This window comes from Xylocopa sonorina, chromosome 2 (assembly GCF_050948175.1).
Source record: "Xylocopa sonorina isolate GNS202 chromosome 2, iyXylSono1_principal, whole genome shotgun sequence".
In the NCBI taxonomy this organism is placed as follows: domain Eukaryota; kingdom Metazoa; phylum Arthropoda; class Insecta; order Hymenoptera; family Apidae; genus Xylocopa; species Xylocopa sonorina.
The window spans coordinates 10,833,347-10,856,737 of NC_135194.1; the positions used below are offsets into that span (position 1 = coordinate 10,833,347).

At 44.4% G+C, this 23,391-nt stretch overlaps 2 protein-coding genes and 1 long non-coding RNA gene across 4 annotated transcripts in view; all 3 read right to left on the reverse strand.

The window, feature by feature from the left end:
• P5cr (Pyrroline 5-carboyxlate reductase) overlaps window positions 1-23,391 on the reverse strand; it is a 192,715-nt gene that overhangs the window by 40,675 nt on the left and 128,649 nt on the right. The window lies entirely within an intron of this gene.
• LOC143433004 (uncharacterized) lies at window positions 2,789-3,331 on the reverse strand. The gene is made up of 2 exons (XR_013103086.1): window positions 3,090-3,331; window positions 2,789-2,983 (listed from the first exon to the last, which is right to left on the reverse strand). It is a non-coding gene; the product is annotated as an uncharacterized LOC143433004 (long non-coding RNA).
• Lov (BTB/POZ domain-containing jim lovell protein) lies at window positions 11,112-21,643 on the reverse strand. 2 transcript variants are annotated; one of them, XM_076909818.1, is made up of 3 exons: window positions 21,603-21,643; window positions 17,024-17,384; window positions 11,112-13,490 (listed from the first exon to the last, which is right to left on the reverse strand). In XM_076909818.1, the coding sequence occupies exons 2-3, from the start codon at window positions 17,212-17,214 to the stop codon at window positions 11,450-11,452; spliced, it is 2,232 nt and encodes a 743-aa protein (XP_076765933.1). In that variant the 5' UTR covers window positions 17,215-17,384; window positions 21,603-21,643; the 3' UTR covers window positions 11,112-11,449. The 2 variants fall into 2 exon arrangements, with proteins under 2 accessions (XP_076765933.1, XP_076765934.1); XM_076909819.1 differs by lacking the exon at window positions 21,603-21,643 and adding an exon at window positions 20,653-20,757.

The window sequence follows — 23,391 nt, forward strand, 5'->3', positions numbered from 1 at the left end:
CACTCCATTAAAAGTTTTAATTTCCACGGGCAGCGTAACGTATAACGCGAAGGACATTCATACCTACCCCGCTTTAATGTTCTTCTTCTGTTAAATGTATCAAATATGAATACCACTTTTATTTTTTATATTTCTGTTGACATAATTGCTTCAAAAGCTAGGTTCTTCCCAAATCTCTGCAAATGAATCGTGAAGTAACACGAATGCATCGACGATGATATCGTTGGGATCGTTACGACAAGAATATTCATCAAGTTGAAATGTTTAATGGACGTTCGACTAAGTAGGCGGAATACAAACACTTATTGTGTTGCTGTTTGGTACAATTGTCATATATTGCGCGTGGCATGTTTGTATTTATAGGTCTCTTCAAAATAGTTCGAGAGCGGTATTTCAAAGACCGTACAAATTCGCGAGAACTCACGCGTGCTGAACGTCACATTGCTCACTCGGCTGTATTTCATCATCAAAGTTTCTACTCCCGTCTCTTCCTAGGAGCAAAATTTTAATTATATCTGCATTATCTGACTTAATGCATCAGTTCATCGAGGGATTCGAATACACGGATTAAAGCACATTACTTTATACCTATTTAGTGTTTATTGGTACCTTTTTTGTAATGGTAACTTGTAGCTAGTATTTTTTCTTCTACCGCATTGAGAAATATTCCAAACGCAGTCATAACTGTGATTAATTATTCTGCTCTAATCGCATTCGAACTATGAAACTTTTTTAACTGTAGAAACGAAAACGTACTCTTAACTATTATCGTGTGTCTGATTGGAATGTAAAAAGTTTCGTGCAGTTTGAAAAAAAATCGATGAAAATGAAACGCACGGTTAGTATCGATCACCGTCTGCGTCGAACTAATTAAATACTTAACGATGATGTCAATACCGCGCTCGTTTCGTCGTCTTCCACTGTGTACAAGCCGCGTATAAATCATCTGTCTCCAGGCAGGGTTATGTATCCGCGTTTAAAATAACTGGTCCCGATGGAACGATGTGTCCAGGTGATTAATTACGCGTGTAAATTTTGAAATCGGTACGACGAAGTGTTGAAACGATAATTACCGCCGTGATGATGTTGCTACGCGTATTGCTACTCTATACCGCTTTTTCAACGAATAAACAACTCAAAGGGAAGGCCACGCATACCTCTCCTGGCATACAATGATACAATGCATCTTGTTGGTCAGGGCTCCCCTCTCGAAGTCCTGATCTTTCGGCTGAACCGACATATTACTTATTTATTAGGACCGTGCCCGGGTGGTCCGCGACATGACGGAATCGATTACGCGGATTCGCGGAACTGGCCTTCCTGTCTCGAGTCCCTTCGGAATTATGCTTCCACTCCTTCAAATTCGGCTCTCCTTTGCTCTCTACTTCTCTCTTTAAACCTACCCGTTTCCTCGTCTTCTTGCAAACTCTCAATCTTTTTCAAACTTATATAATATATACAGTTATTAGATGCAATAACTCATACATGGTATATATAATGTTAAAGTCTGGTCACTTTCTATCTCAGATGCATACAATATTAATACTAATAATTTATTCATTGTTCATACGAGTTATTAGTACATTTAATATTATATACATCCCTCAGTTTATGAAAAAGATACAAAAATCTTTGTTTAAAAGTGCGCGCATGCGCGCGTAGGAAGTTGCGCGCGACGCTGCGATGGTTGGGGGGAGCACTGTCGCTCCCGCAGTGCCGACCGCGGCATCCTAGCGGAAGGAGTGGTTTTTTTTTACTTCGCGCCTGTTGTGTTGAATAAAGTCTAAACGCGTGCAAAATAGGATTTAATCTCGTTTCTAGATAAATGTTCTTATACACGTTTGTTTCTTCTTACACGATTTTAAGACATAGGTTATGACGTTTGAGTTTGCAATCGGAATAATTGCTTTCGGTCTTTCGGCCGCTCATCAATGCGAATGACAACTGATTGCCTACGGTTGCACGTAGGTGTCGCCGCTCTAGCGATTTGTGGACAAGGATTAGAAAGCGGTGGGTTTCGAAGAGATCCAAGTTATCTTCGCTTTTATCAACGGGGCCAGCACGAGCGCGGTAAGATGTTGAGAATGATTTCTTTTTTCGCGAGTTATGGCCTCCCCTCGACGCGGGAGAAGATTGTAGGTTGAAACGAATCGCGAGTGTCCACGGAAGAAGTTATTGTACCGATAATTTCCACCTTGAATACGGCTCCCGTGACTCTAGGTCGATGTAGGTGACATTTGTCCAGGTTCATACGTTTCCGCAATAAAGCTTTACTTGCAATTTAATATAATATATTTATTTTTAAATATACGGTAGACTAATCGTCATTTTAAAGTTTTATTCCTTTGCCAGTTCGGTCTACCGTGAAGTAAATTATGAATATATATGTATACAGATACATTATGCGGGTTTGCTGTAATGTACGAAATTACTTATAAGTCATTTACAAAAAATTCGTTTATTTAATGATTTTCGACAATCGTTCAATCTTATTGTTCGAATAGTAATTAATAGTAATTAGATTCAGTTTCGACCTGTTACGACTAAACAATAGGAACGTATTTCACGTAACAAAATCGCAACGTATTAAAAATCTAATGTTCTCTCTAGAAACGCTTCTACTAGGTACGCTAGAAAATAAGTTAACTATATACAAACGATGAAAATTATTAAATTCGAACGTGCAATCGCATCGCACGCGCAATACACCGTATTCACTGAACAGCCGCGATACGATTTACATGAATTATAAGAGTGGAATGAAAGGAATTGAAGAAACAACACCATGAACGTTGCAATGTATGTACAGTTTTTATTTGGGGTTAATATAGTAATTCTCGTAATCAGGGCGGGTGAATACGATCGGATCTTGTGTACGTGTATGTGTATGTACGCATGTGTCGTGTCTTTTGTCCGAAGAGTGAACGTGGGGTTTAGGTAGCTAGCCTCGTCCTAGCCTCGTGTGCGCATTCACACCGTTAGTCTGTAACGTATTACATGTTTCATAATTATTATTACTTTTTTTTTTCTCGTTTGCTCGTTCGTCGTTAATCTCTCTTGTAAATACTTCATCTAATTTAATTACGTACGTAATAATTCGATTAATCAATAAATCCGTAATAAATCCGTATAAACGTTGAATGATGTGCGTGAGTGAACTAGTGGCGCCGACCCTGTCGTAGGACCGGCTAGGAAGTCTCTGTAGTAACCAGCGGTAAACGTATCACAAGTCATGTAGCAATCATTTATGCATTATCGGAACGAGTGTTCAAGAATCGAGGCTGATTCGCGCGTTCTCTCTCTCTTTCTCTCTCTTTCTCTCTCACTCTCGCTCTCTTCCCCCTTCTTCAGGACACGTAAATAATGGCGCGAAAACTATTCTCAGTATTCGAACGGCGAATACCGATGCTTCTTTGCTCCTTTTTATCTTAATACAATGAAAAAAAAGGCTCTGTCTACTGGCTGCACGGGGCAACGGTTGCATCTTTCTGTTTCCAGGCCTATCTTTATCTCCGCGAATGATCTTAACCTGTTTGTCGATTGCTAATGTTCGCCACGAAAAAGTCTTGTCGCGTATCTACACAAAGAGGCCCTCTGATCGCATTTTCTCGATCTTTATCGGTCATTATAAATCCTATATTGTAGCAGCTACGAGTTCTGTCCTCGATTCATCTTTTTAACGAACTGGTCGATTCTCAAACACTCGGAAATATTGTAGTTATAGCATGGCGCAGTGCCACGGTGTTCACCGTTCCGCGGAGTCACCTATTAATAGGTATATCGCAGGATACGCGGTTACACCACGGCCCTTGCCTTAGGTAATTGTTATTGTATATCAAACTTTATAAACTGTAATACAATGTAAACCTGTAAAAAATATACTGGGTGGCGGCGGCTCTGTATAATATAATAAGTAGTATTATAATCGTTATGGTACAATCGTAATTCGTATAAATATATCGTTATATTATATTTCTGCAATGTGCGCTTCCTATCTTTTCTTTTTCTGTTTTCCTTGGGTTCCGTAAACCGGTGACGTATCAGTCGTCGATTGCATTCTACTATTTCTTTCTGTTACGTGTAAGCGCTTCGTTCGTAGTACGGTAAATACGACTCCAGCACCATTTCACGTATATCTATTGCGTCAGGGAACCTACGTATTATCGATCACGTATATCGCCATACAACTTCGATCAGAACACAACCGTCGTAAAGAAAATCAAGAAGATTCAAATACTCGAGGCAGCACAACTCTCTTAGGATAAAGTTTAACGCAACGTTTAAAGGACAAACTAGATACACGTTACGTATTTGAAAACTTGTAATCGTGGGGTGAATAATATTTAGACGAATAGTAATAAAGATAATTACTATCTCATTGCTGTGGAACATCGAAGGCGCAGCGTTTACCGTACCACGAATAAACAGCGTTAATCTGTTATTTTCTGATGCGCTCGGGGCGAGGCTAGGGCGATTTAGGAACTACGTGACAGCACAACCGATGCAAGTAACTATCTCATCTGTTTTCTGAATTTCTTTTTTCCTGTTGCTTTATACAATGAATTCTCACGGTGAAATTCGATTTGACGGTTTCTATGTCACGACCATTGGAACCCGGTCAAAAAGTAACCGATGGAATGTTTCTTGCCCGTATCGAGTGAAAAGCCGCGAAACTTCGAACAAATGGGGGGAGGGGGGGAACGAATTTAGCGTATTTTCGCTACACGGGCGAGTGAATCGAAGGAAATTTGTGCCGCGATGTAAATACCTGTTTTATCGGTGATCTGCGATCAATATCAACAGCCGATAAGACCGTGACAGAACAAACAATCGAAACGTTCGTAGCGCCATCTCTCAACGACGACGCGCACCCCCGATACACTGATACACTTTGCACTCGATGCACGGAACTTCGGAAACTTTCGCATACTTCCCGCATTATATATTGCACGACGACACAGAAACCTCGTGTCTTATATATACTCGCTCGCTCTCCCTCCCTTTCTCTCTTAACTATCTCTCGCTCTATGTGTCTGCCTCTCTGTTTTTCTTTCGCTCTATATTTAATTCTCTCTCTCTTTCTCTCTCTCTCTCTCTCTCTCCCTCTCTTTCTCTCTATCCCACTTCCTCTCAGGCATTCATTCACCGCTCTTGTTATCACTAATTTTCCGCATCCTCGCAATTTTATCTTATCCCACTGTTCTATCACTTGATTAAACGTTGCATCCGAAGAACAATATTCGTGTTGCACAATTGTTATATATGTATAACGCATAAATAATCGATTGCGCGCATCTCGATCCCCTATATGTACAACTGTAGTTTCGTGTAAATTAAAAATAATTTTCGCTGTCCCCCCATTTCAAATCTCGCTCTCATGCTCACGCACTCCCGCTCTCAACAGGTAAACGATACACCTCCGTTCTTCTTCTTGTTCGTCTGGTTCACTGTTTTTTTCACTTTGTCTCCCGTTTATCGGATAAAATCGTACTATCGCATTCTCGTATTGTAGGAACTTAAGATGGTGACTTCGACAACGGAGTCCCAGAAAAATTAAAGTATCTTGTTTCTCGTATTTGTGCCTTTCAATACGTATTTTTAACTGTACCTATAGCGGTAGTGTATTATCAGTGTAACAGTGTATACAATGTAGTGGCGATCGCAGCAGCGATGGTTTAAAAATATTCTATAGCGACGGCGGCGTTCACGATCACAATATTGCCGATTATGACAATGATGATCACGACAATACTAAATAAGGATGATCGCGGTATATATAGGACGTTGACGGCAATGCGATGACAACAATAAAAATGACAATAATTGCTACTTAAGTTCTAACGAATAAGGAGATAACCAGTAACGTTGTATGCAAGTAAGGTTCGCGATAAAAGTACACCAGTACAATGAAACGATATTTGTAAAAGATGAAACGATACTTCTAAAAGGTAGAAAGATATTCAAAGGAATCTGGTTTCGTTCGGTTACACACGCGTCCTCGCAACTCGAGGTACTTTTCTAACAAATGTTTCAAACAGTTACGATCGATTGCGACCGGCATTCCTCGGCGTTGTTCGTAAAATTAACGTTTACCGTGTAGAACAAATCAAAGTGGGCGTAAAGGAAGCACAATTTAGAAAAGTAGAGTTGATACGTATAATTGAGATCGTGAGTATCGGGCAAGCTCGTGAAATGGAACGAACCAGATTCCTCGAAATCTCTTCCATGTCTTCCTCTTTCGTCATTTCACTTACGGTTCCTATTAAAACTCAACTTATGCCAGGAGAATCATCCGACGCGTTACATGTGCAACTTTAACCATGCCGCAATAGAGTTTAATGATATGTCACGATCGCGTCTTGTTCAGAACAATCGTAAGTGGCGCGGGCGTATCGATCCTTCTCGATCGATTTCTGTTACCTAACGCCTAATATTAATAGTAGCGTTGTCAATGTTAATAATAATCGTAACATAAATAATAATAGCGATAGTAATAATGTAATAAATACAATATTATAATAATAATAATAATAATAATAATAATAATAATAATAATAATAATAATAATAATAGAAATAATAATAATAATACTAATAATTAGCGAGACTTATGTAGAGTATTAATAACTGCGTTGATGTATGCATAACAACGGCAATCATAACGTCCGATGATATTTCTGCTGCCCCACCATTCGAATACAACATTTCGCGTGGCTTTTTTTATTTTTTTTTTTTTGCACCATCCCTCCTTCCACCCCCCCTCTATCTCCCGCCGCTCTTTACTCGTGCGTATACGTACCCAAGATCTTTAACAACAAATCAATAATTACTATCGGCCAACCATATTATTAACCGGTTTCTTGTACCCCTCTTGATAATTCTACTAACTTGTACTACGCACGATAATATTCGTACGTTTCGCGGTAATAAAGTGACCAATTGATACGCGATCCGTTCGTCGTTAATTTCCTTCCATCCGGTTTTATCTACCCGACGGCACCTTCGAATGACAATGATAATGACAATGGGCAATGTTTCTCGATTCCGTTTCGCGTGAGTTACGTATACGTGTACATACACACCGCGACTACGAGTACCGCAAGTACGCGTGCCTTTGTGTCTCATGCAGCTTCCGAGTCTCTCTTTCTCTCTCTCCCTCTCTCTCTCTCTCTTTTACGCGATCGTACGTCCTATATCGTCAGAGATCATCGTTCGCGTCTCGTGTGCCCTCGACTCGCTCGATCGTTTGCGTTTCCTTTATTTCGTTCTCTTTTTCTGCTCGAGAAGAAGAAAAAAAAAGAAGAAAAAAAGAAAGTGTTCGCGGATCGTTCGCGATCGATCCCGGACTGTCTCGAGGAGGCTCGCGTCACGCTCGAAATGTTTCGCGATTAGGGGCGGGTCGGAAGTCGTTCTCATTTTCTTAAAGGCTTACGAACAACGAAACAGGCGTAAGTGTTATTCCCTCCTTCTCATTTTTCTTGTTAAAGTGTATCTAACTAATGTACAGATCCATATTTTTCCGTCTTTTCTCCGTTTTTTTTTTCTCTTTTTCTTTTCCCCCGTTTAACTGCAAAATAATACTGAAGTCTGCACATGGTGCCTATCACATATGTCTATTACGTAGTTTCTTTCTCACAGTCGCTCCAGTTACTCACGCGCACGATCATCCGCACACTCTTCCTTTTTCTTTCTCTCTTCCTCTCTCTCTCTCTCTCTCTCTCTCTCTCTCTCTCTCTCTCTCTCTCTGTCTTATTAATCGTTACATACAATTATAACTCGCGTGTCCGGAGGAAAAAAATCGCGCCTCTTTCTTCCCCTGTCTTTTACTATATCGCTCCCCTCTCGCACGCACTCCCTAGATTTCTCGCTAGCACTTCGTTAGCTTACTCACTCTTTTCGTCAACAGAGTGGATAAAAAATTGTTAAAACCATTTTTGACGTGGTTGTACCGCTTCGAATGTCTCCTTTTTTTCTCTTTATTTATTTCTCTCTCTCTCTCTCTCTCGCTCGTTCACTCTCTCTCTCTCTTTATGGTTAACTGTTCGCGTTTCGATAGAATTGTAGACGGTAAACGTAAACATTTATACGTACACTTTTATACAAATGTCAACAACATTTTATCGAGTTTGGTCGAGGTAACTTGTTACCGTTAGTAGTTAAAAATAAAAATTGTCCAGCGACGAAGAGAATAAACGATTTAACAGGAATCGTGCGGACGCACGGGTTGGTTTTAAGAAAACTATTGGCGGCTCTCGAGCCCTTTTGTCAGTTAAACAAATAAAATAAATAGAGTGTGTAATAGAGGACAGATATATAATACAATTATTTATATATAATATACGAGGCAAAACGTGCGGTATAACCCGTCGAAGCAGTTATAAACTCTTTTGAAACACCCTGTATATATATAATATATTTATATATATATATATAATATTAATAATCAATAATAATATCAGTTTGTATTGTACAGGCTATTAGGGGTTGAAAGCCTGTGGTTTCTCTAATATTTACTTAATCCCCTTTTTGAACCCATACGCTTTCTTCCATCATTACACTCTACTTATAAGTTATTCTTCTTTTTATAATATATTTAATTTCGCTTTCGCTAGGTGTAGTAAGGTGTGACATAACGGAATTAACCATTTTTTCCTGCCGTTTCCTCACCACTCTTTGTTATTTTTTATTTTTTTTTTTAATTTTCTTAATGATTCATTAACGAAATAATCACCGTAAATGTATTATAGCTTTACGTTAACTTTTTTTCTCTTTCTTTACCATTACTTTTACAGTTTAATATGTTAGCTTTTTTTTTTCTCTTTATCTATCGTAGATTTGTCTGTGGCTATCCCTGATGTGTTAGTTACCCTGCGCTTCCGTCTGGTTGTCGAAATATTGTTGCGAAATTGTGGTCTACGATTAAAATCTCATACCATTTGTCCCGTGTTTTAAATAAGAATTTTGTTCCACTTATGTATCTCTTGTTTCGTATTTCTCATAATTTTTTTTTCTCTTCTATCCTAGTTTTCGCTTTTTTGTTCGCACGTGTATATTTTTTCGCCCCCCCACCCCCCTTGTGTATACGCTCGCCGAGTATAGTTCGCCTTCGTTTCTTTTTCTTTTTTTTTTTTCGGAGCTCACCAAGATTTATGATCGAACGAATCGCCAGGGAAAGAGGACGCGCTCGCGGTGTTCGAGGCTTGGTCGAAGCTTTCCAGCGATCGAATCGGTCGATTGTCCGCGTACGTATAGCTTGGCCGAGCAAAAATGAAGTTCCTCGGAGGAGTCGAGAGTCGAAAGGTGGAGAACAGCCGGGATTCATCGAGAGATATGGTTAAACCGTGGTGCTCGGCTAATTACGACGCGACGCTTCTGTTCGTCGCGCCTGATCGGACCGACGAGAGACGGCAATGGCAAACGTTCGAGTCGAAAATCGCACGAACGTGTGTGAGGACCGTGAAATGGCGGGGGGATTCGCGTGTTGGACTTACTTCTGCTTGCTTTCTCCTCGCGCGTACGCGCTCGAAGCTTCACTTTCGCAAGGTCAAGCTATGATAGACGCGCCGCTCTGCTCGAGCCGTCGGAGAGGATGAAACGGAACGAGTGTTAACGAACAGGACGTAGCGTTACCAACGATCGAAGAAAACAGTTACATATTTACAGACGAACGTTACCATTACTCCGGATATCGCACCGATTCGCGGGAGCAACGCGTGTCGAGTTGTAGCCACGGTGCTTCCGGTGTAAGAGGAAAAAGAGAGAATCTTGGCAAGCTCGCGTCACCCTGCGTATGGTTATCGTGCAACCCCCCAACCCCCCTTCCCCAACCCCCCTTCCCCAACCCCCTCCCCAGTAGATCGTAACGTGAATTCACACGAATCGGCGCAATTTGTTCGATCGTCGCGGGCATGTTTATTGTTTCCGGAACCCAATGAGGGACCAACGCGCGGTTGTCTCGCGCGAAAGTGACGTGCATGCACGTGTATCGATGAAACTTGGTACTACCGTCGATTTGAACATTTGATTGAGTAGCGTAAAATAAAGCTCAACTGGAGGCTCGTTTGAACGCGTCTCACGTTGCTGGTAGCATCGTTCCTTTAATCGTGGAGACGGTAAAATAACATTGGACAAGTGTTAATTGGCAATTGATGTATATATATATAATACGTATATACGTATACGTGTCTATGTATATACGTCTATGTATATATCGTTAGAATATGAATTGGCAAGAAGTAGACGTATCGCGTGTAGCTGCCGAACGAGGAATGATCGTTCGACGTGGCAGCCAGCCACCCCTCCCGAGCACGCGTTCGAACGAGCGCCTTAACAATCTGCGTATTAAACTATTGTTTTAATTATTGTTACCTTACCTCATGTACATCACAGGCCCACGAGCATGCTCAAAGTAGAAAGCGCGTCTCTCTGTCTCTCACTAAATCGCACGTCACTTTCCCGGCGAGGGGTCCGCGCTGGTCCGAAGCAGTAGCGGAGCGTGAACCGTTTCAACGATTTTGCTATTTCACATACAGCCGGCCATCGCGTTACTTTTGTTTCCTATTTTCTTCTTTTCTTTCTTTCTTTCCGCGTTTCTTTGTTTCTTTCCTTTCCAGCCGTTTTACAGTACTATTTGGTATGATCGCTCTTGTAGCACAGGAACTATTTATAGTGATGATACGAGAGTTGCGTGTCTCGCCCACCAGCGAAAGTCTCCGCTTCGAAGCACCTTGTTGCATCCTTAGTAGCCGAAGCGTGGATCACTTGTTCGGTTCAAGTTCTTCCGAGCACGTGTAGGGTAACAAGCACCAGAAAAGACACCGTCGATAATTCTTCTTCTCTCGAGCTGCCTTCGGACGAGTCACTGATTTAAACCAAGAAGACAGGAGCCGAAGAGAACGCGAGACGGTTTCCCGAGAGAGAATTTCGCCGGCACGCTCGACTGAGTTTGGTGTTACGCGATCGATGGATAAAAGGGAGCGGTGGTGTAGAGGAGATAGGGATACGCAGGCGAAGGAGGTTGCGTTAACGTTAATATTTTCGTTCGAGAGAACTAAAGACGCACGTAAAGAAACGGGGGTTGAACATAGAAAAGATAGATGGTCGAACGATGGCGGATGGAAGGTGGTGACGGCGGTGGTAGCGGCGGTGGCTTAAGCGTGGACCGAGCAGGGCGGAACGTCCATCGAGCTTACCCCGGGAGCTGTGAATGGTGTGATAGTCAGTCTTGTGAGAAGAGAACAGTCTCGTGGAAAAAATTTGTCGGGCACGCGGTGTGTTGATCGTTTCGTTTCGTGTATTGACGTGTCTTGTGTGCGTGTTACGAGAGATCGTTAAAAGGGATGATTGATTGGTTCAGATCGGACATCTACGCGTCCGTGGTCCTTCGACGAGGATGATAATCGGTACGTGGCCGCGCGTATCTACGATAACGCGCGTAAAACAATCCTCTCCTAATCCGAACCGTTCTGCTGAAGTAGCGCGGGCGCCGATTGCGGCGGTTGCGGCTGCAGTGACTCGTGATGATGGTGATGGTCGATCGGCGATGGCGTTCGACTGTTCCGTATCGCGGAGAGATCGCCAGCACCGTTGTTGCCGCTACCGCCGCCGCCGCCGCCGCCGCCGCCGGGGTTCGCCGGTGGTTCGAACGCCTTTTGCTCGCTCGGTGGTAGTAAATGCACCATACTGACCGGAACGGGAAACGCCGCCGCGGCGAAGTCGGGAAAGAAACCCTGCGGTAGGTTACCAGTGAGCAACGAATGATGAGGGAAACCACCATCGTCGCCCGGATGAGGTGGCAAACCGGCGAGCGGATGGGCCATTTGCGTGGGCGGCTGGACAGCCTTGACGTTGTTGTTCAGCGAATTCATCACCACCTCGCCAGTTGTCGCGCCCGTGCAGTCCCTTCGCAGTTGCTCGAGTTTCAAACTTTTCCCGTATTTCCCTCGCACGTACATCAGGAGGCTGTTGTACGGTATACCAAAGATCCTGCTTGCCTGCGACGTGGTCATCTTCTTGTTCCAAACGTGCTGCAGCGCCTCGGTCAGTTCCGCGTTCGTCCACGATCTGGGTGGGCCGCCTCTTGGCGCGCTGTGCTGTCCCTTCGGTCTGCCCACGGGCAAACCTCGGCTACCGTGGTCACCCCATCTACGCGGCGTGTCACCGTCGCCCCTGTGTTTCTTTGGCTTTTTACCCGGGTGATGACCGCCCAGCCCAGCCGCGCCGAACAGCCCGTGCAGCGTTTCCGGTTTAAAGCTATCGTGGAGGTCCGCCAGTAGGGATCCCCTGTCGAGGGCACCTGCGTGCGGGAATAATCCGCCGCCTAGAGACGCGACGCCGTCCAACGGGAACATCGTCGTGACGGAGCTGCGCCGTGGTGTTAGCGGGGACTCCTGTTGTTGTTGTTGCTGTTGCTGTTGCTGCTGTTGATACGGATGCGTTCTGCTAGGTCCGTGGGGACTGCCGTCCCGCGGATGATGACCCTGAGGCGGTGGTGGCAGTTGGCTCTGCGGATGATTCGGTAACCACTGGGCCGCCAACTGGCCCAGGCTCGTCAGGTACTCGCTGTGATGGTGCGGCGGTGTCAGCGATAAGGCCGACATCGTTGGCAACCCAGCCGCAGCCGCCGCCGCCGCCGCTGCTGCCGCAGCGGATGGGATATCTTGGAGGGAGCCGTCCGGGTGCAGCAGACTGGTCCCGGTTAACGGTGATCCTCTTGGACTGCTCGCCGCTTCGCTGCTCTCCGCCTTGACGTGGTGGTGGTCGGCTCCGCTGGGCGACAACGATCGTTTCATCGAGAGATTCTCCGCCATGTCTTCCTGCTGTTGTTGGCTTTGCGAGCTCGCCGAGGATTGTTGATGGTGTTGGTGTTGTTGGTGGTGGTGTTGTTGCTGTTGCGACTGTTGCTGGTTACTGGTCAAGTTCAATCCGCTCGCCGGCGGGCTGAGACTCGTCGGTGGATGGGGTCGGCTGAGATCCTGCGGCACCAGCTCGCCGGATCTCCGCCGCGGTCGTGCCTGCTTCCGTCGCGGTAGAAGCGGCGATCCGCAGCTGTCCCTCAGCTCGCGTATACCAAAGTTCAAGTGGCCCATGTGCGGCAACCTGTCGCGATGGTCCCTCGCTGGGTGAAAAATAGTGGGCGTCGTCACCGGTGCCGGTTCTCGCGTGGACGGTGGCGCCGTGCTCTCCGACGCGTTGTCATCCTCCTCCGGGGTGCCCTGCCTGGCGCCCTCGGGCGTCGAAGGCTCGCCTAGGAGGAGATCGGCGGTCGGCGTTTCCGGCGGGGACGTCGGCCTTGGCTCCGACGACGCTAATCCACGCACTTGCAAACTCTCCGCGGCTCTCATCAGTCCTGGGAGTTCCTCGCGACCGACCCTCACCTCGCCACGGTACATAAAGTCGATCAGCGCCGCTACTTCGTGCCCGGGAAAGTCCTTTAGTACGATCACCGGATGTTTGCAGGGGTGCTCCGCGAATATCCTCTCGAAGAATGGGCTGCAATGTAAACGGTTCGCTTTAATCGAATGCATCGTGATTGTTTCGCGGGTTTTTGGTAAACTTGACGAATTTTGATGGTTTTACTGGGGAACGTTACGTTTCTCTGTAGTTTTTACCGCGATACGCATGTCGGAGACGTCTCTGGTTAATGCAAGTGAGAGTTTCTGGGGAACTAATTATATTTTAGCCTTAAATCGGTCGTTTCGAACAAACGTGTGGCGTACATGTATTTTTGTACAAAATATACGTTTAGTCTTATCTTCGATTAAGAAGATTTTACTAAATGATATCCCTGTGTGATGGGGATCAGAATACACCCATAGTATCCTCTGTTTGTCGCAAGAGGCGAACTAATAGGTGGAAGAAAGGGTTAACGAAGACGTAGAAAAGAGTAAGAAAAAGAATAATGTATACAAAGATATTGAATGTAACAAATGTGCAAGGGGTGACTATGCAATGGGAAAAGAAGAATAATGAGAAAGATTGCTTAAGATGTTATAAAAGAAAACTCTCCACTGGGAAAAATAAAAGCACTGTGCTCTTTCAAACGCCATTTACTGGTATTTAAAAATACAGTAGAAACTGAATATGAAATAATGAAACTACCAAATTGGACACTAACTTATCCGGAGAAATGATACACATCTTGTGCCATATTTTAAGTTAAACACGATGTTGCACAACTAAGAATAGATACATTACTGGCAACAATGTCACCTTACAAGAGCTGAACGAAAAAAATTCTTGAAGAAACAGGAACATGATCAATTTAAAGAATAACCGGACAACAAGACAGGGTTCTACCGTCAACACGAAGTGTATATACCGTAGCGGCGTCAACCCACGGTAGACGCATACTCGTGCACTAACAAGTCAGTGGATGCACACTAATTTGCAAAGTAAATGTATTCACAACCAATGAAATGTAAACGTTGACTGGTAAATGCATGCACCTATTTTTGTCCAGTAAGCGTGTACACATTTCACTAAGAGTAGTACACATTTTTCCGCCGAGTTGATACTGTTACTAAAATCTTTGGTAAACCGTGCATGTACTACAACCAGTATACGGTACAGATTAGCTAAAGTTCATGCTTTTACCGCCACGTATACTTCTATTAACGAATGTGTTTCAACTTGCTTTCAACATGGCGGCAAGTAACTGGAGACACGCGTACCCGAAGTAACAACTTTCTCACAATTTGTTTAAAGCCAGACAAACCAGACGATCGACCTCGAACGACTGTCCCATGGCTAATCTCCACTGATTCCAATTTTAATACGCAAGCTAACGAGAGTAAACGTTAAGTCAAGCTATCTTGCCTCGCGAAATCGGTTCCGCGTCAATAGGATAAAAAACGTGGATAGACAAACTACACATACGAACAATTGCGCTTGGTTTCGATTAACGTGTCACGTAACAGCGTTCGATCGAACATATCCGTGGACAGGGCAAAAGAAAGCTATTTGTTGTTCGAGGCGTGCGTTCTTCGTTGTAGCACGGGCAGCAAAAGAGGAGTAGCTCGATCCGCTGTCAGAAACCGCCGGCAAAAAGGTAGAACCGAGAATTGCCGTTTCCATACCGATCGAAAGACAGCGATTCGGGACGGACACAAGCACCGACACAACACTTTCCCTTGCGGCCGGTTTTACGTCATACGTTCCGCGTGGCAAGAAGAGCATTATCGCGCGCTGTGTCGAGCGCGACTTGCCGGCAAACCGCGGACAAACGAACAGCAAACTATTTCGGAACAAAGAACGTGTCTTCGAGTAACGAATCTCTTTTATTTCCGACCGCGCCAACTTTATTCGCGATACTCCGTTTCCTCCGCTTCTTTCATCCGAATTCGACGAGTACCGATCGTTTACTGACACGAGGACCAAAGGAAGATGACCGTGGCGAACGATATCAAGATGACTGATTGCAGAGAAATTCGAGGCGATAGAAACGTTCGTTTCAAGGGGAGACTTGTATCGCGCACTTGCGACGGAAGCGACGCAACTGAAGAAATGAGAATTTCGCTGCGAACGTAATCCGCTATCGATTATAAAATTCTTGTTTGTTCATATTTGTTGTTTTTGAACATGTATGTTTTATTAGGAATCATGTTTACTCTAATTGTTACTGGGAACGATTCTGTGTAGATATATTAGTTTGAATAGCATTGTGTTGGAATACTTCTTCGAGTAGTGTCGCTTTCATTGGAAGCGCGCGATACAAATTTTCAAATTCAACAGTGTAAACGTCTCTCACATCTTTCAGCGTCGAATGTTAGGTGCATTTTATGGATCGTTGGAAACTCTCATGTCAAGCTTCAATCTGTTGACACGATACACGGAGTATCGTGAAAGTATCTATCGTCGATTTTTTACGAGACTTTGGAGCGAACAGAGTTGCAAAGTTGATAGGGAAGCAAAACAAGCATGCTACGATATCTATTTATCGTACGTTGATAAATCAAATTTTGAGGGAATAAATTGAGAAGTTTTCGAAATTTTTTTACTGACTCGAGAACTATCGAAATTAGGAAATAATCGATGAATAATAAGGTGGTGCATCCTGCTCGTACGTTTGACAAATTATCGCCTCCTGAATTCAGATTGAATTCGATTTTCTTTATTAGCAACTGCATGCAGATAGTATACATATTGACAATTAATTTTTTAAAGGTGTTATCTCGTTTAAGAAACAGTGATTCGTTAATTTCGTTTGCTCAGTAACATGTATGCTGCAATGTTGATTAAAATAATCACATGTGTGACTCATGCTGATAATGAAGTACACATTGCGGTTAAGGTAAGTGTACAGACGAGTGGAAGTCGAAGATCGTTCATCTCTAATACCATTGCAATTGTATTCTAAGTCGTTACGCGTTTTGAACCACGCACTCGCGTGCAATACATATTATCATCTGGTTATTGCTATTTGCTTAGTACTTTATTATCTGCATGAAAATAGAAGAGTTCCATGCAGTGAAAAATACTATGTTCAACGTGTAAACCATTAGAATAGTCACACTTGAACAGAATTCTGTATGGAAAGATGGAAAAACTGCGACGTCCATTCTCGAACAACTTGCGAATTTTATGGAAGAAAAATTATACAATATCGAAAGGATATTTAGACTATATTTCGTTTCAAATTCGTGGCAGTTAAAATATGAACAATTACGATGACGAGTAAAAGAAATTAAATATGAAGATTTTTAGAAGACGTTTAATCAAAAAAGGATCAAAAGGAATATTGGGCACTATGTTACTCAATATTATCAGTACCTCGACACATGATTTGCAGAACTACAACAGATCAAATATTCAAACTCGTTACTAGACAGAGTTCTGCCTAAAATTAAAGCTTCTAACGTTACCTATCCAAAAGTGGTCGCTATCAACCCTTACCTAATACCATACGAGAAAAAGAAACATTGGAAGAGTCGACATAAATCGGAATTTCGACGCGAAAGAGGTAATCGCGGATATCGAAAGCACCTATCTGTAATGGATAGAAAAAGAGAGTGTGTGTTCCGTACCTGCAAGCACTAAGGACGACCTTGTGCGCCCTGAGGCTGGTCTCGGCACAGACCAGGGTCACGTCGACGAGTATTTCCGCGTGCAGCAGCGCCTCGAAGGCCTGTAGTATGTGCGTCTGATGATTGTTCCATCGTAACGAGTAGTGCGACTGCAAAGCCATCCCATCAGGACTGTCCGCGGCGCTCGACATTTTTTCACCGCCGCTCGTGCCGTTAGCGAAGCCACCTTGCTCCGCCTCGTTCTCCTTCGTGCCTCGAGGTCCTGCGCTCGTTTTTCTCTTCCATGCACGCACGCACGTGGCCACGCACGTATCGCGAACGATGCCAACCCCTCGACACTATCTTCCACGGCGCTGTTCTCCTGAAATACGAAACGACGCGTGGCATCGTCGGTCAGAGCGAAGGGTTAACAGAACTGCTCACCCGCCACCACCACCGTCACGATCGGGGCTATCGAGGGTTCGAGACGCGGTGGACGGGTGTTGATGAGGAGGGAAGCGAAACTATAATGGTGAATCTTAATAAGTGGATACGAATTGGAGGGTTTATCTTCGAAGGGGAGTCTGGTGATACGCGTAGGCGGACGATTTGACTGAAAAATTGGGAAAATCTTTTCTTTTCTTAGGGGGATAACGCGTGCGAAATATTTGAACGATACTGGAAGCGAAGTTAAGGGATTTTGGAGGAAGAGTGAGAGCGTAAATCCATCGATCGATAAAGTTTGAACTCTGGTAACGTGTTCGTACTTATGAAATTCGTGGGGACGCGAATAGTGTGTTGTACTTTCGCGGATCCAAAAGAATGTAACATTGATACGTTTTATTCGAAATCTGTTGCATTTCGAATTTAGATTGTCCTCAAAATGAGAATCTCGCGCTGTCTCTGTTCTCGAAATAGCTGTTTGATGTTTCAGAAAGGACAAAAACCAAGTATCCCGGGATATAAAATATTTACTCTGGCTCTCTCATATTTGGCGACGTTAATAAATTTGTAATCCTGCAAATATTAAGTTCGCCACATTGCGAAGTTGGAAACGTTATAAACGAAGCGACAACGAGCATAGAAAAGTAAGAACAGCGTTCGTTCAATCAAAATCAGTGAATTATTTAACGCACTGTATTATCTTATGAATAATATATATTAATTGTTCTTCGATATAATCCAAGAATTTTAAACACTTTTCTGTGAAATTATATATTTAAAATTTATACTTTTAAATAAGATATGTTTTACTCCAGCTCTATCTAAAAAAAATGAAAGTAAATTGATATAAAAAGTTTGAAGAATTTCGTCTGCGTCTACACATTTTCCTGTTTTATTTTTTTAATTGTCATAATGTAATCGATCATCCAAGAATATTGTTGGGCAATTCTGGGCATAATTTATAGATATCATCGACAATATTTGAGTACGCAAAGCTTATTGCATTTAATCATAAAGTATCGCAACAGAATGTAAAAGGAGGACATTAACTATCAACGGATTTAAGTTCAATCGAGCGGCGATTTAGCTGTAATGTGTGTAATTTTCCAGTAGTGCACGTGTAGGTATATCACGATATTCCGAGCGTTATTATCCAGACGAAAAGAGATTTATTAATTTCAGTTCCACTGATTTACTAGTCGGCCAACGAAAATTGCTCGAACCTGCAGTTTTGCTTTGGAAACGTTTGCATGCAATAACATTGATTACACGTGGAAGTTCTAGGTATAATATATACCGAATAATTTAATTAGAGTCTCGTTTAAATCAAATTATTTAATGATATTCTTACGGCTTTCGAGTACATTACGATATCAGTTTTGTTTAACTTTGTTGATTTCTAGAATGGAATAGGAATGCAAAGAAAAATATTTGCCTTGTGAAGAAAATAGTGGACAATTGATTCCATTTTATATGGTCACTTTGGTTGAAGCACTGTGCGTGTAAAAATTGTAGATGACTTTCCTTAATTTTAAGTATTCGACTCTCTACTTCTTTCAAACGCTTAATGCTATCATTAAAAGGACTGATACAGTTTTTGTTATATTTTAAAACGAGCGTAGACAATTGTTTAGATCGACATCCTGCTTGCCGATTTCGATGGTTTTTAAATATGAAAATCAACCTTTTCCCATCGAAGCACGCGATCCCAGAACATCCTAAATTTTTTATTTATTTGTCAAAAATGACAATGAATTTAATCTACAATTGCGAGTCCGTGGCAGCACATACGTTCACGAATCCCTCGGACCAAAGCCTCGTGCACAATTGCATATGCGAGACTGTACCATGCGACGTAACTGACCTGAACCTAACAGTCGACTCAACTCTAATCCAATACTCGCCAGTCGAATTAATACACTCGCAAGTATTGGATCGGGTTTTGGATACTTCGTAAGTTTCGCCCTGTACGCCATATAGTAACAGACATTTGTTACAGTCTCGCGTATGAACCGTTGATGAATTCACTATGGCGGTACCGACAGTTTCTTACCCCCTCAGCGGTTACACGCATGGAAAAACAATTATACAGAATCGTATCTCTGTAAAGATAATGAAAAAAGTCATCGAGATCGGTAAGGAGGGTATCGTCTGAAACAATTATCAGTGCTATTTTCAAAACGCTACAGGCTTCTTTTAATAACAAAATAAAGCCATTAGAAGAGAGAGAGGGAGAAACGGAAGTCAGTATCACAATTTCAGAAGCTATAAATTCCGTACAAATTTCGTTGCACAGCAGATACGTGTCGCATTTATCTATGGTCCCTCTACCGGTTTCTCGATAGAACTGGATCCGTAACGCGTCAAACTTCTGTCGAATCGAAAAACGCCGCGTAGCAGGGTAAAGAGAATAACGTCAACTGAAAGTTAATCCGTCAACAGACGCGAACAGTGCGTGGTTCGCCAGAACAGCCGCATCGAAATTGAAATCCACACGAAAGTGCGACCCCGCGTCCTGAGGACAGTGACAATAACGGGGATGCCGATCGAATCGGCGTGTCGCGGATACGGATTGTCCGTTGATCATCGAGGAGAGGGCCAGGGATCCACCGAAATTCGTCTGAATTTTAACCCGTGCATTATTCATGCAGGTTAACAGTTTTAGTTGGGCGAAGGTAAAAAGAACGCGACGAGCGAAAATTGTTCGAGTTTCATTCGCCCGGAGTCAAACGGATCTCCGCTGGCTTGGCGGGGCCACGGTACGTTACTGTGCGCGTCTGTCGAAAACTCACCGCAAGTTTGTTGTCAAACTCGCACGTGTTCAGAGAGAGAAAAAAAAAAAAGAGTACGAATTACGGTGTCTGTCAGATACGCGGCGTGTTATCTCGCTCTTTTTTCATCCTGCCATTTGTCTTGTACATTTACATTCGCGTCGAACGATCGGCAAGCCAGTCGTGGATTTCAGCGAGAGGGAACGCGGTGGTCACACCGATGGATCGCCTGAACGAGTTACACGGTGGCAGGTGAACTTCGCGCGGTGAAAATTACGTTCAACGGAAACCAGAGGGCGAAGTTGGGTAAACGAAAATCGCGGTATCGTGAAAAACGTGTCGTTGTCGTTCACGTTTATCGAAGTGTTTAGTTTCTTTTTTGTTTTTCTTTTTTTTTTTTTTGTTTTAACGACGAACAAAAGATCAATCCGTTACCTCGAGTCTTGATTCTGTTAGTCTCGCTGAAAAGTGGACACTAGATCGTTTCGAGGTGCCCGGTGCGTTCCGCCAGGGGGGTTACGATGAATTCGAATCACCGACCGACCTCTTGGACGTTTCCCGCGAACATTTCACCTATGCACAGAGTCCATTTTCACACGACGTCGACGCGAACCGATAAGAGGAGACACACCACGGCACTACATTGTCCGGAAACTGCGAGCCACCGAGCCGAGAGTGGGGCCTTACCCGGCAGTTTGATCGTCAGCTACAGGAACGAACCGAATCTTTCTTCCACTGTTTCGCGTAGCGCGCGTAGAGAGGCGGAACGGTCTCGACATGGGAGTATCCAAAGGTGACGGAGAGGTAACAAACACTGGTAACTGACTGGTCCCGGAAGCGCGTATCTCGGACGTATCCGTTGGCGGGAAAATGAAACACAGTCGGTGGGCCGCGTGGCCGCTGTTGTGCGTGACTATGTGCGTGTCAGGATGAACGTAGAGTCTCCTACGTGGAGCCAGCGAGAGGAGACGAAAGAGAGATAGTACGTGTCTGTGTGGGTGTGAGAGAGAGAAAGCGCGCGCGAGAGAGTATAAGAGAGCGTGGCGCCCCTAAACGATCAGCTGATTCCTCACTGTCATCCATCGTCTGCTCGATAAGAGCAGAAACGTGTTCGCCGGTACCGTACGATCACCTTCCGTACGCGGGGGGCACCCGCGTGTATCGTCTGTCACTCGATTGGTCACTGTTGATCGGTCGTTTGATTCTCGCGCGTAATTACTTCACCGTTCAGCGATCACTGGGAACAACGGGCCCCGTTTAGAGGCCGCTCTCGATCGGCTCTACGATCGTCGCAGAGATCGGCCATCCGGTGGGATCGTAATGGAAGAGCAGAAGCGAAACGAAATGTCGGAGCGTCACTGAAAAAATGTTAAGAGAAAACTAACCGTATCGTGTGGGTTGCGTGTGCGGCACAGCGGCGTCGGCGACGGCCGGTGAGTGAATGCGCCGCGACGTTAGGCGCCCCTCCTAAGATCCCCACCCCTCTCGCTCCTTAAACCTCTCCCTCCCGCACGGCGACGTCATCCCGCTTTACCCGCACGATACACGCCGTTGCTCGCTTCCTCTCGCGCTAACTAACCAACCTCCCTCTCTCTTACTGCCCGCCTCCCCCTTTCTTCCGCCTACCCCTTCCCCGGCCATGCTTTCTCCTCTTCGTCACTTTACCACCACCTCTCGCCACCCCTAGCGTGTGTCCTGCCGCTCCAGCCAACATTCGCGGACCGCCAACTACCCCTTTCCTTCCTTTCTACTTCAGGGAAATCTACTGTTTCATGCGAGACGCGCTCCTTCTTGTTGCCCTAACTCGCGTTTCCTCCCGCCAACTATTCTCCCGGCTCATCGTCCGTACCCGCGCCGCTCTTCGCTGCCCACCGTTTAACCCGTACGCGCTCCACCGATACCCGATGAAACTGATAACGGACGATCGACATGCACGCACACACGACCCTACTAATAATTCCGCGGGACGATTACTTCGATACGTCTATGGACAGTACCGAGCTCCTCTCGAAACGCGAGAGCGTATCTCGTATTCTTTCTTCACGATTACGTCGCTACCAATTGAAAAGTCTGCTCGCTTAGCTTCTGTTAGCGTTATCCGATTTGGTCGCTGACCGGTCGTTTCTCGATTCACCAGGTGTTCCTGGATTCGAGCTGGGTGAAGTTCGCGGCTGGATCGCGGATCCAGTAGTCGATAACACGCGAAGTTGACGTCGCAAAGATTTCGAAGACAGAGGAAGAGGAGGACGACGAGGAGTCAAGGCCGCCGACGGAGGTGGCACTAAGGACGATGAATTCCGAGCGCAGGACCTTCTGAACGATCTCGGATCGCAACAGGATGCCTGGCGAAGGTAAGACCCGCGAAGAGTTTCCCTCTTCGATTTACACTCCTGCGAGTTCTCTCGTGCTTCCACGATCGCGTATATTTATACAGTCCCGCCAAATGCTCGGCTAGGTATTCTTTTCTCGTCAGTAAGATTATGCGACCAGTAAATGTTACGCGTGCAATCACAGCTGATTGCAATTAACTTCGCTAAATGGAATTGCTGACTTGTTTCTTCAACAAACGACAACCTAACTCAGGTTCTTTTATACCTGCCTTGACCAGCAGCAATTGTTAACATGGACGTGCAATTAGCAGGTCGGTGTTGACATTTTCAAACAATTTTCTGATATCGATCATTGTAATTATCTACTCGCGAATGTGCACAATGAAACAAATTGTCGCCAGTACTTTCCAACGGTAGCCCACTGTGCAAGTTTGGTAAGCACGTTGGAAACCATAAAAAGCAATTACAGTAATCGCGGGGACAACACGCGAGTCAGTATCAATGTGCAATCTGAAATTGTTGCAAACTTGTACGCACGACAAATACGCTGCAACAATAAATTTAGTCTGAGCAACGGCAAGTGGAAGGAAGTAAGGGAAACCGATCTCGACGCGCTTCGAGATATACTACTGGAAAGACAGTGAACGCTTTAAGAATCTCCAACTTACTCGTGAGCATAAACAACTTGGCGGACACGGTGGTGCGAGTTGCGTACGATGTCTTCGGTAGGAACGCGACGACACGATCCGAAAACTTGTGATCTCAGCATATAGCGTCGGTATCGTTCGTCTCCCCGTGCACAGGATTCCGCGAGGAACGATCTCTGCGCGCCTGACAGAGCCCT

What these genes read in the sequence shown, in the direction of transcription:
- Lov (XM_076909818.1), bottom strand. Translation starts at nt 17,214, where the DNA reads ATGTCGAGCGCCGCGGACAGTCCTGATGGGATGGCTTTGCAGTCGCAC. An exon ending in GTCGTCCTTAGTGCTTGCAG is followed by an intron (nt 13,491 to 17,023) that starts GTACGGAACACA and finishes TTTACATTGCAG; the next exon opens with CCCATTCTTCGAGAGGATAT.